The sequence below is a fragment of the Myotis davidii genome, unplaced genomic scaffold, assembly GCF_000327345.1.
Source record: "Myotis davidii unplaced genomic scaffold, ASM32734v1 scaffold113, whole genome shotgun sequence".
Lineage (NCBI taxonomy): Eukaryota > Metazoa > Chordata > Mammalia > Chiroptera > Vespertilionidae > Myotis > Myotis davidii.
In genome coordinates, this window is record NW_006284356.1 from 500,617 (window position 1) to 516,955 (window position 16,339).

The 16,339-nt window shown below is 44.9% G+C and overlaps 1 protein-coding gene across 4 annotated transcripts in view; it reads left to right on the forward strand.

Annotated features, from left to right (window-relative positions):
• The window catches only part of UGGT1 (UDP-glucose glycoprotein glucosyltransferase 1), a 160,754-nt gene that overhangs the window by 124,946 nt on the left and 19,469 nt on the right, over positions 1-16,339 (forward strand). For 3 of the 4 annotated variants that reach the window (XM_006754769.2, XM_006754768.2, XM_006754770.2), the window contains 9 exons: positions 1,120-1,278; positions 2,415-2,500; positions 5,829-5,913; positions 7,625-7,713; positions 8,202-8,306; positions 10,117-10,201; positions 11,368-11,550; positions 12,108-12,268; positions 13,625-13,739. In XM_006754769.2, the coding sequence (XP_006754832.1) occupies positions 1,120-1,278; positions 2,415-2,500; positions 5,829-5,913; positions 7,625-7,713; positions 8,202-8,306; positions 10,117-10,201; positions 11,368-11,550; positions 12,108-12,268; positions 13,625-13,739 (1,068 nt within the window). Of the gene's footprint in view, positions 1-1,119; positions 1,279-2,414; positions 2,501-5,828; positions 5,914-7,624; positions 7,714-8,201; positions 8,329-10,116; positions 10,202-11,367; positions 11,551-12,107; positions 12,269-13,624; positions 13,740-16,339 lie in introns of those variants that run through there. The other variant, XM_015571681.1, reaches the window with a different exon arrangement.

Sequence of the window (16,339 nt, forward strand, 5' to 3'; positions counted from 1 at the left end):
TCAATTCTGAATGATAGCTTTGCTGGATAAAGTAATCTTGGTTGTAGGTTCTTGGCATTCATCACTTTGAATATTTCTTGCCACTCCCTTCTGGCCTGCAAAGTTTCTGTTGAGAAATCAGCTGACAGTCATATGGGTACTCCCTTGTAGGTAACTGACTGTCTTTCTCTTGCTGCTTTTCAGATTCTCTCTTTGTCTTTTGCATTTTAATTTGATGTGTCTTGGTGTGGTCCTGGAGGCTTACCTCTTAGCTCTTGTTACTACACTTCTGGAATTTAGGTTAGCATTGCAGTGTTAATACATAATAGCTCCAAGAGTGTATCAGTAGCATTGGCTCGGGTTACAAAGCCAAGCCTGGGTCAGAAACTCTTTAATAAGCGAAATCCAAGCTGCCCCAAGACACTGTAGCTATGTTTTCTGCAAGGAATCAGTGATAACTTTGCCTGCCAGTTGGTGTAGAACACGGATGATTCTATGGAGCTATTAGAACATTTTGAACATTTGCATTTAGAATAGCAGTATTTTCAGCTGTATTCTGAAGGTCAAGATGACTTTGCATTTCTGATGTTTCTTGGATTTTTCTCATTGTTTCCATGTTATCTTATGTAAACGAATCCTTGTAGGATTGTCGTTTCCATCTTCTCCATTAGTTAGCTTTTAGATCTGCTCATTTGTTTGGCAGTTTATGGTCAGTGCTTGCCCTGTACTACCTTTCTCATTAGAACCTTCCCGTCCTGCTTGTGGAGTGATCTCCTTACTGTTTTTTATGTATTTTTTTTTATCTCTTTTCAACCCACCTTAGTTTTTAAAAGTGTATACTGTCTGCAACCATAAGCCAGTGAAGTTACAGAGAAGTCATTGCCCCTGAAAGCTTCCCTGTGCCCCTTGCAGGCAGTGCCCTTCCCACTCTTGGCCCAGGCAACTGCTGATGTGCTTTCTGTCACTGAAGTTGTACTTTCTTTGAATTTCTTATAAATGTGTCATATGATATCTCACCCTTAAACATAAAGGCTTCGTTCACTTTGCATCACGCATTTTAGTTTCATCCATGTCGTTACATGTAGTTTGTTTCTCTTTATTACCAAGTAGTCTTTAAGTGATGGCATTGTGGTGTTGCAGGTGGACAGCGTAGTGGCTGCTGAGTACGAGCTGGAGTACCTCCTCCTAGAAGGTCACTGCTATGACATCACCACCGGGCAGCCTCCGCGAGGCCTGCAGTTCACGTTGGGAACTTCAGCCAGCCCCGTCGTCATGGACACCATTGTCATGGCCAACCTGGTAATGATCAGTGCATCGAGGCGGGGGTGCCAAGTCATGTGCCCTTCGGCACTACAATTTATGATGGAGCCGTTAGCATTCTGAACATGAGTGAGATTAAAATTCATGATTAACTACATTTGGTCAATATAAAAATCCTGTTTAAATTATAGGTTGTAATTATATGTCGCTTTAGAAGAAAACATGCTGGAATTGTCTATTCTAAACCAAATTGGAGCCTGAAAATACATTGCTTCTGAGCCGATAGCGTTTCTCTTTTCGTTGGAGACGTGCAGCTTCCTCCATTACACATTGATTCTTCACTGAAGGGCGGCTCAAGGGCAGGCTTCTTGGCTTGACTGGCCTGTATTTTTCTAGTGTTTCTAACATGTAGATTTTTTTTGAGTTGCACTGATTTGTTTATAGCTATCTTATTTTAAATATAGGCGACTATTCTTTCAAAAAAGAAATAACTGTTCCTCAGAAACAGGATATTGATGTTTGAAAGAGAACTAAAATTTGTCTTGTTTTTCAAAGATAAAGAGAAGCTATTTATTTTCATGACACCAGCAACACATGTACACAACCTCCTTGTGATCATTGTTTCAAATACAGATAAAGCAAACATTCTCCACTATTAAGCCACGAGTTCCTCTTCCTAAAAGTAACCACAATTCTTCTAGAATTTTCTATGTATTTGCGTGCATATATATAAGTATAAAATATGTAAATTTGTTCTGTGTGTTCATGTTTGTCTGTTCCGTTGTTCTGCCTCCTGTTATGTAACAGTGCGTACAGACCCGCCTCATTGTTTTTAAAAGCTGCAGAATACGCCACAGAATACACATTGCCCTCGCTTAGCAATTCTCAAAGTGTGGTTTGGGAACCCTTAGCAGATGCTTTCCATGGGTCTCTGGGGTCAAAATTACTTTCATAATAATAGTTAAGACATTACTTGCTTTTGCACCCTCACTCTCACAAACGTACAGTGGAGTTTTTCAGAGGCTCCAAGTGTGACGATGTCATTGCACTGACAGCTAATGAAATGTGTACGCATATTTCTTATGTTTTCCAAAATGTTCTAAATATGTGCATTTTCAAGAGATTAACTCTGTTCTTGGACTCCTACTAAAATTTGTCTTTTCTTCTTATCCTAGGGTTACTTCCAGTTAAAAGCCAACCCAGGAGCTTGGATTCTCAGGCTGAGGAAAGGCCGTTCTGAAGATATTTACAGGATCTACAGGTAGGACTGAGTGGTGCTAGTACATCTTTGCAGAGCTTGCTCTGAAAACCAGCTCAAATTGAATACTGTATTGGCAGTTAGCCAGGGTATCAGAGTTTAATTTATAATCGTACTGTGATGAACAGTGCTTTCCCAGGAAATTAAACATGGAAGAACTGTCAGTGTGGAATTGGATGGTAATACTTCCCAGTACTAATAAGTATGGTCAAGTTCTCACGGTTTTAGATCCGTGTCAGTTTTACAAACATTTACAGTTTTATTTTTAAATCATTGGGACCATGGTTGTTAAAAAAAAAGTTTCTGACCATTAACTACTAAAGACGAGGCAAGAGGCTCAGCAGCCGTTTCTGGGGGTCAGCGTAGCACCCCACGCAGGAGACCATGGAGCCGAGGCCGGGATGCTCCCTCCTTGCAGAGGTCCTCGGCGGGGAGGTCTTCATCGCCCCCGACACGCACAGGACACACAGGAGAGGCCTCAGGCAGCGCTCACTCCGCGGCCAGGGACCTGCAGCAGCCGTGCTGAGCCAGCTCCGAGCTGGCGTGCTCCCCCTCGCCGGTCTTTCCCAGGGGAGGGCTCAGCATGCCCTTCCCTGCTCTCTCCTCCCAGTGGAGACCACCGGGCTCTTCGAGGCTAAGTCCACACATGAGCCTTCCTGCTCCCCCCGAGACTTGTAGCAGGTGACCCCAGCAGCGCTCGAGGATCCGCAGGGAGTGGTGCCAGCATCACTCACGCAGCCTGGTACCCAGGGAAGCTGAGTGACAGCCAGGAGAGGCCCAAGAATAACAGACCTCAGAGCACCTGCCACAACTCAGCCCTGCTGAGCTGAGCCAGCATTTAAACCAGACAGGCCGACTCCTGACACATCCCACCTGGATGTGGTCATCACAGAGGCCACAGCAGAAGGCCCCCGATTCCCAGTGAGGGGGAAGGAACAGACCTCCCAGACGTGGTCTGAGGTCCTATGAGACGCGGCCCTATGAGAAATGGCAGCTGATGCCCACAGGCACCCATGCCTCGGCCTGCCCAGAAAGCAGCAGCAGCCAAGGGCATGGTGAGCAGAGATCTGTAGCTGGATGTGCAGCCCTTGAATTACCAAGGGACTCAGAGACAGAGTGGCGGGAAGGTAGGCACCCACCTGACGTCCAGGCTGCTCCTGGAGGCCGTGACGCTTATGGTCATCAGCCCACCCTTAGTCGGCCCGTACAGGAGAGGGAATCATAGCCAGAGTGGGTCCCCTCTAAGTGGACACTCACAGGGCAGCCCATCCCACTGTCAGTGGGGCAGGCCGAACATAGCTAAGAGGGTAGCAGATCCCGGGCATCAGCAACCCTATAGGCATCACTCTGGCCTAACGAAGACAGTGCCAGATGTCCTCGGGCCTGGCACCCCTCCCCTTGAAGGCCTTTCCTTTGCATGTCCAAGCCCTCCAGAAAGTTCCACAGCCTCCCGGCGAGCCCAAGGTTGGTGCCACTGATGCCCAGGCTATGTAGCAGGACCGTGTAGAACGGGCTGTGGCTGCAGGCCCGTGGGCAGCGGCTCCTTCACTCTGGTTTTCTTGGGTCAGGGTAGCCCTCATTCATCCCACACTGATAGTCCTTGGAGGGATGCTGCAGGCAACTGTGAAACAGCCACCACCTTGCCTTCCTGCCACTCTGGCTGCACAGTAGGTCAGTGGGTGCAGGGTCCAGGCACACTGCTGCCGGCAAGAGCCTTTCACTTCAGGAGACAGGGAGTCAGCCCACAGAGATCCCAGGACGCTCTTGCTGGGCCCGCCCTGCGCCTCTGGCCCCTACCTCCCCAGGCACGGCTGCTGTGCAGGGAGCCCTGAGGGAGCGCATCGCAGGGTTTCACAGGCCCCACTCGGGGTGGGCAGCACCCTGGCAGCAGCGCCCTTCTGCAGTGCACTGAGGGCACTAATTCTTGTGCGTTCTCTGCCTGGGTGGTACCCAGATTCTACCAGGCTTCCATGTGCTTGGGGTCATTCTGCACAGCTGCCTCAGAAAGAAGCCCAGCATTTGGCAGTTCCCCCCCCTGAAGTCACCGCACCCCCCATTCGGCCTCTGCCAGCTCCCACATTGCCATGATGACTGCCAGCTCTCACAGCGCCACTCCACATGACCCTCCGGGGCACCTGGTGCGCTGGGCGGGGGAGGAAGAGATGGGCCTTCAGGTTCCATTTTCTCTCTGCTACCAGCGCCCCACAGTCAATCCTCTCACTGTGATGGGACCACGGGCTGTGAGAAATGCAGTCATTTCAAGAAGGGAGAAAGGAAATGTAGAACAGATAGCCTGTTTCCTGACCCTGAGTTACAGGTGAGCAGTCCCTGTGAGCTTCAGCGTGGGTCCTGGTGCTCACGTGGCCCTCGCCTGCGGTGGGCTGGGAGCAAGGCCTCGGGGCGTTTCGTCAGCAGCAGGGATTTGGCTTTAAGGTTTGCAACAAATGACTATTCGTCTTAAAAATTACACTGCCTCTAAAAAGGTGTGGTCTGAATTCTGCTAACGCAGTTGAAGTTGGTGTTAAACTGTGCGAAAAGGCGTCCTCTCAGTTTATCTATAGGAAATGGCTTCCGTCAGCGTGTGTTTGCACGGCCTCTTGCTGTGTCCGCACCTGTGCTCCCTGGGACGGACCGGACCTGACTGTGCATTTCTTACCCAGACATGAAGACTCTTGTATTAGAACAACATCTTCATTATCAACAGCAGTTTTCTCCAAATGATGTTTTCCCCAAATAGGATTTTACAGAATTGTAATCTGTCGTAAGACATTTATCTGTTTTTCTAAACCACGGTTCCTCCATGTGTCCTTTTTCTGGCCACTCCCCTAACCCCCGCCCCCTGCCTTCCTCTTCCTGCCTCCGAGCCTCCCAGTGGGCATTCCCTATTCCCAGCCTCCGGAGCATCTCGGGCGCTCCTTTGCCTGAGAACTCTCTCTGCGTGACAGTAAACCCAGTGGGTTCATAGTCACCTGGCTCTCCGCACTCCCTATGGAAGGTGCTGGCGGGGCTCAGGCCTTGGGAGCACAGATGGTGGTGGGTGTCGGGCACACAGTGGGCGGCCCTGGCAGCTCTCACGCTGAAAGGTCATTTCAGCCACTCGGGAAGGAAGTTTGGGCTGTGACTGACGGGGATGCATGGGGTTTAAAGGTAGAGATTTTGGCAAGTGCTTCTGTGGACCTTGAAGGGGCTTCCTGCAGGTCGTGAAAAATAAATTTGTTCTGAAAAACTCCTTTATGATAAAGTGATGGACAGATAAGGTGATTGAGGTCAGCATTTCCTGCGTGTGAGAGCTGTATTTGTAGCGTCCGTCTTACTGCTCCTTCTCTCTCAGCCATGACGGCACAGACTCTCCGCCCGATGCTGGTGAGGTTGTCGTCGTCCTCAACAACTTCAAGAGCAGAATCATTAAAGTGAAGGTGAGTCTGGTGCATGCAGGCAGCCGCTCTTTCGTCGTCGTTAAAAGGGGCAGGGCTCCGGCATTCGGTAGGTGTTATCTAAAACATGTATCGTGCCAGCTGGTGTGTCTTGGTGGTTGAAAATCAACCCATGAACCAGGAGGTCCTGGTTCGATTCCTGGTCAGAGCACAGCCTGGGTTGCAGGCTCCATCCCCAGTGTGGGGCATACAGGAGGCAGCCAATTGATGATTCTCTCTCATCATTGATGTTTCTATTTCTCCCTCTCCCTTCCTCTCTGAAATCTGTTTATTAATAAAACATGTTAAATAAAAATATGTATCAATCTTAGAATCTCAGAAGGAAGGTGGGGGTGGGGAGAAATTAACCAAAGAATTTATAAGCATAACCCATGGACACAGGTGAAGGTCTGGGGGAAGGGGTGAAGCAGGGGGAAAGAAGGGAGGCATCTGTAATACTTTCAACAATAAAGATATAAAATTTAAAATAAAACACTTTTATACTGAAAAAATAAAAATATATATCTTGAAACCAGCACCAAACTTTGTGAGTTAATGGATGTGTTAACTCTAATAATAATGCTATTATTGTGGTAATCATTTCACAGTATGTATGTATACAAAATTATCACATTGTATACCTTAAGTTTATACAGTGTTATTTGTCAATTATATCTCAGTAAAGCTGAGGGGGGAAGAAAAAGAAATCCAAGACTAATTTTTCATTGGAATTTCACTGTAGTGTTTATAGGAATGCAGCTTTAATTACAAAATGTCTTCTAAATATGCATTTGTGGCTTGCTTCAGCTGAGGGCTTGCTTCAGCTGAGAGGGCACCTTTTGGGTAATCTCAGTTAGCAATATAAGTCTCATTTCAGATAAAATGTTTTCATAGACATTGTGGTGCAGATACCGCCATAATTTACATGATTATTCATAACTATATTCTCAGAAAATTGGTGATAATGCCAATGAAAATTTCAACAATTATAAATGGTAGCTCATTTAACTTCTTTTCACTTCTTTCTACTCAGAATGTTAAAGTTCTTAGTGCCTTAAACTCAGAGGTCCTTATGGAGTAAATACAGGCATGCCTCGTTTTATTGTACTTTGTTTGCTTCGTTGTGCTTCACAGATTTTGTGTTTTTTACAAATTGAAGGCAAGACCCTCCACCAGCAAAAGGATTACAACTCACTTTGTTGAGCAGCTACTCACTTTACTGTGCTGGTCAGGAACTGAACCCAGTTCTCACGCCCGGGAAAGCCTATCGCAGCCGCACATCATGGCGGGAGACAGCCCTCCCTGTGCTGTCCAGGAGCCCTGCTGGCTCGGCCAGTGAATCCGGACAGAGGCTACGCACACAGTGCCTCCTGCCAGGACGCACGCAGCTGCGCCTCCCGAGAGCTGGCCATCGGGTGGTGAATTACACTTGCAATTTCACTCAGACTATGTTTCCCACACAATTGTTTGAGGATTTTTTTGCCCATTTTTCAAACTGAAAACAGCTATTGTCTAATGAAAAGAGGTTGCTGTCTTTTCACTTCAGGTTTTGTGTGATGTGATTAAGATATTTCTGTGGAGGACGGCTAGCCTCTGAGTGGGCTGTACTGCTTATGGGAGAATTAATTCCTCTGGTTGGCAGTACCCACAGTGAACGTCAGTTTAATGCCTGTTAAAACAACAGGAGGACTAAGTCCATCACCTGTGATTGCAGGTTCAGAAGAAGGCAGACATGGTGAATGAAGACTTGCTGAGTGATGGAACTAATGAGAATGAATCTGGATTCTGGGATTCCTTCAAATGGTAAATCGGCATAACAAAAAGAGTGCTTTTTTAGGAAAAGCAGACATAAGCATCCTCCCTCTCTTCTTTGGAGCATATTCGTTCTGTCTTGGACCCTCCACATGCTGTCCTGTGCAGCCAGAAACCGCCCTTCCCTTCCGTGATCAGGAGTGTCTCCATGGTAACGAAACGCCCTGTCCCTGGGAAGGGGCTCCTCTCTCCTGCTCTTGACTCTGCGGGCTGTGCTGCTCTTTGTAGGGCTGGCGGAGCATCGCTCAGGTTCCTTCCACTGAGCCTGCTGCTGCCTGTGTTCTGTCTTTTCCTGCAGCTGCGAGGCCTGTTAGCTGCCCTCTCCTTACCTGCAGGTGGTGTCCTGCTCCTGGTCCCGCTGCATTACTTGCTAGGGAAGGAGCAGGACTGGGCAGGACCATCTCTCCCGCTCCCCTTCACGGCCGGTGTCTGTCTGAGCATTTCCCCTTTTGTGCTTACTCTCACCTTTATTATTATAGGGGCTTCACAGGAGGACAGAAGACCGAAGAAGTGAAACAAGAAAAAGACGACATAATTAATATTTTCTCTGTTGCATCTGGTCATCTCTATGAAAGATTTCTTCGGTTAGTCCTGTTGGTTGTTTCCGTATATATGAATGCATTTGTCTCCATGTTCTTATGTAAAAGGAAGTGTTCTGTGCGCTCCTGCCCATCACACCTCTGCGTATCTGAAGCACTCTGAGGGTTGTGAAAGATGTCCATATAATTGTGCTTGTTTTGGTTTGGCTAGCAGCATGGACTCAAGCTCTATAGTAAAAGCATCGGTGTGGCTACTACAAGGCTATAAACCTTTAATATCATTGTGCACATATTATAGATAGTGTTTAACTGGCCACCAAGCATTGCTTAAACCATCAATTAAGAGGTTAACATAGAGAACAGAAGTGGGATAGGACCATGGGCCTGCCTTCTATAGATTCGTAGGGTTTGAGAGCTGCAGTGAGACCTGTTTTATAGACAGCTGGAGACTCGGGGTGAAGGGGCCTGCCTGAGGTCACAGCCAGAGCCAAGGAGAGGCCCTGGCTTGGGCTGCTTGCCCTGGGGTTGCCAGGGGGAAGTCCTTGGGAGTGCCCTGCCCGAGAGGAACTTTCTGAATGCCAGGTTCTTGTTGCTTTAATGTTCCACTACAGACCTAGTGTAGCAAGTAATCAAAATGTCATTTTATGCTGGAACCGATTTGTCTCAGTGGATAGAGTGTTGGCCTGCGTACTGAAGGGTCCCAAGTTCGATTCCGGTCAAGGGCATGTACCTGGGTTGCGGGCACATCCCCAGTGGGAGATGTGCAGGAGGCAGCTAATCGATGTTTCTCTCTCATCGATGTTTCTAACTCTCTATCTCTCTCCCTTCCTCTTTGTAAAAAATCTATAAAATATATTTTTTTAAAAAATGTTCAAAATGTCATTTTACTCATGTCTTAGACCTCCTGTTTCCAAGAAATAATGTCTGACCAAAACAGTAAGGCTAGATGTTAGTAACAGCTAAATTTAATTAAATTCCTTGACTCAAAGTGTATTTTTTTTAAATATATTTTTATTGATTTCAGAGAGGAAGGGAGAGGGAGAGATAGATAGAAACATTAGTGATGAGAGAGAATCATTGTTTGGCTGTCTCCTGCATGCCCCCTGATGGAGTCAATACTGGGGCATGTGCCCTTGACCGGAATTGAACCTGGGACCTTCAGTCTACAGGCCGATGCTCTATCCCAGGGGTCCTCAAACTACGGCCCGCGGGCCACATGCAAATACAAATATTGTATTTGTTCCCGTTTTGTTTTTTTACTTCATAATAAGATATGTGCAGTGTGCATAGGAATTTGTTCATAGTTTTTTTTTTTAAACTATAGTCTGGCCCTCCAACGGTCTGAGGGACAGTGAACTGGCCCCCTGTTTAAAATGTTTGAGGACCCCTGTTCTATCCACTGAGCCAACCAGCCAGGGCTCAAAATGTACTTTTGTTTGTTTTCAAAGTAGGGAATCCTGGGACTGTAACCGTCTGCCATTCCTTCTCCTCGCGGCCCCACAGGCTTGGAGGCAGCCAGAGCTTTGGGGGGCGCAGTCAGTCAGCACGGCCTCCGCTTTCAATTGTGTCATCACTGACAGCAGGTCACGGAACAGGCTCTTTAGGAGGCAGCAGGACCAGTACCTTTGCCTTTATTGTTGGTGTATGTCTGTGGGTGAGAGCTGCTCCTCCTCGCTCAGTGATGGTTTACGCCAAGGAACAAGTGCCATTCCCCATTGTGAAGGGTCCCTCTGAGCCTCACGGGCCATCAGCCAGCTCTGCTGTGAACGCTTCGTGATCGCGTCATTAACTACTTGATTCTGTTGAGATTAAAAAGCATTGGAAGATCATTAGTATTATTTCTTTTCTTTGGCAGCATAATGATGTTATCAGTACTGAAGAACACCAAGACTCCTGTGAAATTTTGGTTTTTGAAGAATTATTTGTCCCCTACATTTAAGGTTTGTTCCTCAGAAAAAAGAAAAAACATTCTTATTAAGGAGATATGTATAGTATAATATACTTTTTACTACTTGTTATCTGTGTAATTTAAAATTTTTCCTTTCATTGACTTACCTGATTCAGTTGCATATTTCTATGTTGATTACTCTTCCAGACTGATCTATTTTGGGGGGAAGAGTTGTTATAAAACTGAACACAAAATTGTGTCTTGTTGGAAGCTTGGATAACCTAGGAAGAGAGCCCATGTCATTTGTTTGATGAAGTCACGTTCTCTTCTGCCGAGTGTGCAGACCCTGGTCTAATGAAGGAACACGGCTGGTTTCCAGTCGGAGCGATGGCTCTCTCCTGAGCAGCTCCCAGCGTCCACACAAGTAGTGCCTCATTGGTGTCCAGCAAAAACACACTGGGAAGACTTTATGCTTTGTTTATGTCAGTTAGCATTTGCCCTCTAAATGGACTTATTTGCATCTTTTTTGTTGCTATTCTGTGGAATTTACTAAATAACTTTTAAGGCATTCAGTAATTTCTCTTTTAGATGAGTATTCATTTCTGGTCCCCTGGGTTAGACCTAGCGGAGATGAAACAAGCCCCTCAGAGAGACAAATGCCACATGACCTCACTGACATGTGGGCTCTAGTGAACACAATACACTGACAAACAGAACAGGTCCAGAGCCTGGGTGCACGGAACAGGCTGACAGACTGGGGAGATTGGAAGAGATGAGCTAAAGAGCTTGTATAGCCCATGGACACAGACAATAGGAGGGTGCAGGCCTGGATGGTGGCAGGGAAATGGAGGGCATCTGTAACAGTGCCAACAATAAAAAAGGCCAGCTCAAAAAAACGCTTTATTGATCGAGTTTAGACAAATGAAGTTCATTTCTCTTCAACACACCCACACAAATGTGAATTAGTTGTCTAAAAGCCTTTACTTACAGATGTCTGTCATTTCATGTAGTGCTTGGAAGTCATAAAGAAATGGGGATTGGCAAACGTTGATATGTATTCTTTTATGTCCTCCCCAGGGGTCGGGTCAGAGTTTTTCTTAGACCGTTGTTACTTGTTACTAAATGTGTTTTACTTGTGCCATCATTGTGACGGCTGTCTTACATCCTGAAGTCAGCTTTCTCACAGTAAATGACGGTTGTTCCTGTGTCTGAAAACAGGAATTTATACCTTACATGGCAGACAAGTACAGTTTCCACTACGAGCTTGTGCAGTACAAGTGGCCCCGGTGGCTCCACCAGCAGACTGAGAAGCAGCGCACCATCTGGGGCTACAAGATCCTTTTCCTGGACGTGCTCTTCCCCCTGGTTGTGGACAAGGTCCTCTTTGTGGATGCGGACCAGGTGAGCTCTTGGAGGCAGCGTCAACAGTCTGTCTAAAGGCGCTGGACTTCCTTTTCCTTTTTGAATTATTTTATTTTTCCAGTTATGAAAAATACATGTTTATATTATTTAGAATATATGGAAAAGTATCGCCTAGATGTGATCACTTTTAACATTTGCATTTGATGTGTCCTTTTTATATTTTCTCCTATGTCTTTGTTACATAGTTTTCATTGCATCATTATTTTTATCTTAATTCATTTTACATACAAACTAAAAATAGGCATTGTTTCACATTTGTTTGCATATTAATTCACATAAACCTCCCAGCAGTCTTGTGAGTTTCCCATTTTACAGATGAGGCAACTGAGTCACAGAGAGTCTAAGCAATATAAATTTGTTCATTTCTCCTCTCTGTGTGCCAAGCACTACACGGTGAGGGAGGTGGTCAGCCGGTCAGTGGAAGAGGCAGAGGTGGCCGGCACTCCCGCCACAGCGGGAGCCTGCGGTGCGGCTCCGGGTGCCGGGAAGTGCTGTCTGCATGGCTGTCTAACGAACGGCTTGTGGCCTTTCCCCAGATTGTGCGGGCAGACCTGAAAGAGCTAAGAGATTTCAGTTTGGACGGCGCCCCTTACGGCTACACTCCTTTCTGTGACAGCCGGAAAGAGATGGATGGCTACCGGTTCTGGAAATCAGGGTACTGGGCCAGTCACTTAGCCGGGCGCAAGTATCACATCAGGTACTGAAAATGGGCCACTCCTAACACTGTTTTTTTTTCTTTAAATTAATTTTGTATATTTAATATTGAATAGCTAATACACTAATATGGTTCATAAATAAGAATTATAAAAAGTATACAGTGAAAAACATCTTCTCAATCCTGTCTCTATTCCACCTGATTTTCATTCCACAGCAGATAACCTCCTGTTAATTTACTATATGTCCAATGGAATTTCGTAATTCCTTTTTTAAAATTTATTTTTACTTTTTTTATTGATTTCAGAGAGAAAAGGAGAGGGAGAGAGAGAGAGAACATCAATGATGAGAGAGAATCACTGATCGGCTGCCTCCTGCACACCCACACTGGGGATCAAGCCTGCAACTGGGGCATGTGCCCTAACCGGGAATCAAACTGTGACCTCCTGGTCTACACTCAACCGCTGAGCCACCCGGCCAGGCGGAATTTCTTAATTCTTACATGAACAACTCTGTCTTCTTTTGGCACAAAATATGAATTTTCTTTTACACAAAATATACCATCCCCGCCCTGGCTGGTTTGGCTCAGTGGATAGAATGTCGGCCTGAGGACTGAAGGGTCCCGGGTTCGGTTCCGGTCATGGGCACATGCCCAGGTTGTGGGTTCGGTCCCCAGTGGGGGACGTGCAGAAGGCGGCCGATAAGTGTTTCTCTCTCATCATTGATGTTTCTATCTCTCTCCCACTTCCTTCCTGTCTGAAATCAATAAAAATATATCATATTTTTACAGGGAGCAGCACAGGGACGAGGGGGAGGGTTACAGGGAGCAGCACAGGGATGAGGGGAGGGTTACAGGGAGCAGCACAGGGACGAGGGGGAGGGTTACAGGGAGCAGCACAGGGATGAGGGGAGGGTTACAGGGAGCAGCACAGGGACGAGGGGGAGGGTTACAGGGAGCAGCAAGGGGGATGATGATTTTTGTGCTCAACTTTGTTTTTGGTCCATAACAATGGTAACACTTTTTTTTTCTACCTGCAACATTTAAAATATCAGCAAGACATCTTGGACTAATGGTTATTTAGTAGTTACTAAAGCTTTTATTACCTAATCTGCTGACATTTGCTAAAAATCTCTTGTCAGAGATTAAAATATTTCTTTTGGAAGGCAATTAAATAAGAACAATGACAAACTGTACTTGTGGTGGCAGAATGTGGGTTTTGTAATCATTTTCTTAGCCATCTTTGAAGTAGCATATACTGACACCAAGCTCCGCTCTCGGGCCTCAGCTTACCTTTCAAAGAGAAGCCAGAACGTTTGCCTAGTGACCTGTCCCATTGTTAAGTAGAGGCACATTCCTGCCGTAATCCGTGGTTGTAACAAATGGGTCTTCTCTGTCCAGTGCACTGTATGTCGTTGACCTGAAGAAGTTTAGGAAAATAGCGGCTGGTGACAGACTCAGGGGACAGTACCAAGGTCTGAGTCAGGACCCTAACAGTCTTTCCAATCTTGACCAGGTAAGTGTATTGTTTTGGGGAACCCTTCCAGTGCTGGGTATACAGTGTTGTGTCAGAAAAAGAAGTATTTGCTTCTCAGTTCTCTCCTCTGTTGGGACAGTGCTTTGTTTCTTCACGGGGAGGAATTATGTGTGTGTGCGTGACATTTTCATCTGTTCTCCCCAGAAGACACACACAAGGAAAATGTCGTGGGCTCAGTGTTGCTTGGAAGGGGATGGGAGGAGGCGCTGCCCCCCTGAACATAACTATCTTTTCAGTTTGTACCCAAGCTTCTTGGATACATTTGTTTCTCTGCCTGCTAGGGTCAGTGTATTCCTTTTCTTTAGGAACTAACTAGCTCAAAGTCACAGTGTAGAATACAGTATCACAATACTCCTTTTTCTATGTCAGAAACCATGGTGTTTTTTAAGAAGTTTCGCTGAGCTAAAAACTGTTCATTAGTGCTAAACAATTTTCAGAGGTGAAATAATAGTTTAGATGTTGTATATAGTTTCACATAATTTGTTTTACTTAAAAGTCTGCCTTAAACACACTTAAGCCTTTTTGTGATCTATAGCACCCATAAAGAAAAGTGTACAAAACAAAAAATATTCACATGTTCATGTGCATTAGTAAATCACCACAAAGCCAATGCTCTGTACCGCCACCTAGTTTAAGAAATAGAACATTCCTAGCATCCCAGAAGCCACCCTTCTCTAACAAAAGTATCCAGCATCCTAACTTCTGTGGTAATAGCTCACTGCTTTTCTATAGAATTACTATACAGAAGCATATATTAAACATGTTTTCTAATAAACTAAACTTTAGCTTCACCTGTTTTTTTCCCTTTCTATCTCTATGGCATCATACAAGATGAACTCTTTTGTTCAGCATTAAGTCTGTGAGATTCATCCATGTTGTGTGTATGTAGTGCATTATGTTTTGTTTATCTATTCTACATTTGGGTTTTTTGCCATTTCTATCTTCTATGGGTAATGCTGCTGTGATCACTCGTGCACGTGTCTTGGTGCATATGTATACAGTTTTCAGGCGCATGTACAAGTAGAATTGCTCGGTCATCAGACTTGTGTATTTTTATCTTTACTAGATGATTCCAAGCAGTTTTCCAAAATAGTTTTAATGTATACTCTCATTAGCTATATAAGAATTCCTGTCAATTCATGTTTTGACCAATATTTGTTATCAGTATATTAATTTGGTAGGTGTGAGCTGACATCCCATGTGGCTTTCAATTGAAGAGTTTAATGCTTCTACACTTAATGTAATTATTAGTGAAATGAGATTTACCTCTGCCATTTCCTATTTTATCCTATATGTCCTCTGTTTTTTGTGTTCCTCAAGTCTTACATCATTGCCTTTTAGGTTAGATATTTTAATTCCTTTGTTTCTTTTGTTATATACTTTTGAGTTATTTTCTTAGTAGTGTCTTAGTGATTGTCATTAACAGTTTAATTTATGACAATCTAGTTTGGATTAATAACAGCTAAACTTTAGTAGTATACAAAAGCTTTGTACCCCCATACTGTTACTGTCATATAGTTTAGATGTTTACACATTATATGCCCATCAATGCAGATATATAATTATGGCTTTTAGTAGTTGTTTAGTTATTTGTTTTCTAAATATATTTTATTTTTTCAAATTTTTGAATTCTTTATTGTTTAAAGTATTACGTACAGTATTACATATGTCTCCTTTTCCCCCATTGAGCTCTCTCCGGCCAACCCACACTCCCCAACACATCCCCTCACTCCTCTAGTGTCTGTGTCCATTGGTTATGCTTATATGCATGCATATAAGTCCTTTGGTTGATCTCTTACCCCCCACCTCACCATCACCAGCACCCACCCTCCTCTGACTTCCCTTTGAAGTTTGACGGTCTGTTCGCTGCTTCTCTGTCTCTGGATTTTTTTGTTTATCATTTACCTTGTTCATTATATTCCACAAAGGAGTGCGATCATGTGATATTTATCTTTCTCTGACTGGCTTATTTCGCTTAGCAAAATGCTCTCCAGGTCCATCCATGCTGTTGCAAATGGTAAGAGTTCCTTCTTTTTTACAGCAGCGTAGTATTCCAGTGTGTAGGTGTACCACAGTTTTCTAATCCACTCACCTGCTGAGAGATATTTAGGCTGTTTCCAGATCTTGGCTATGGTGAATTGTGCTGCTATGAACATAGGGGTGTATATCCTTTCTGATTGGTGTTTCTGATCCCTAGAAGTGGGATCACTGGGTCAAATGGCAGTTCAATATTTAATTTTTTGAGGAAACGCCATACTGTTCTCCACAATGGCTGCACCAGTCTGCATTCCCACCAACAGTGCAGGAGGGTTCCTTTTTCTCCACATCCTCGCCAGCATTTGTAGTTTGTTGATTTGTTGATGATAGCCATTTTGATTTGCTTCTCTTGGATGATTAGTGACTTTGAGCATGTTTTCATATGAAGTTTCTTGGCCTTCTGTATATCCTCTTTCAAAAAGTGTCTATCTAGGTCTGTTGCCCATTTTTTTATTGAATTGTTTATCTTCCTTTTGTTAAGTTTCATGAGATCCCTGTAAATGTTGGAAATTAAATCCTTATCGGTGGTATCATTGGCAGAT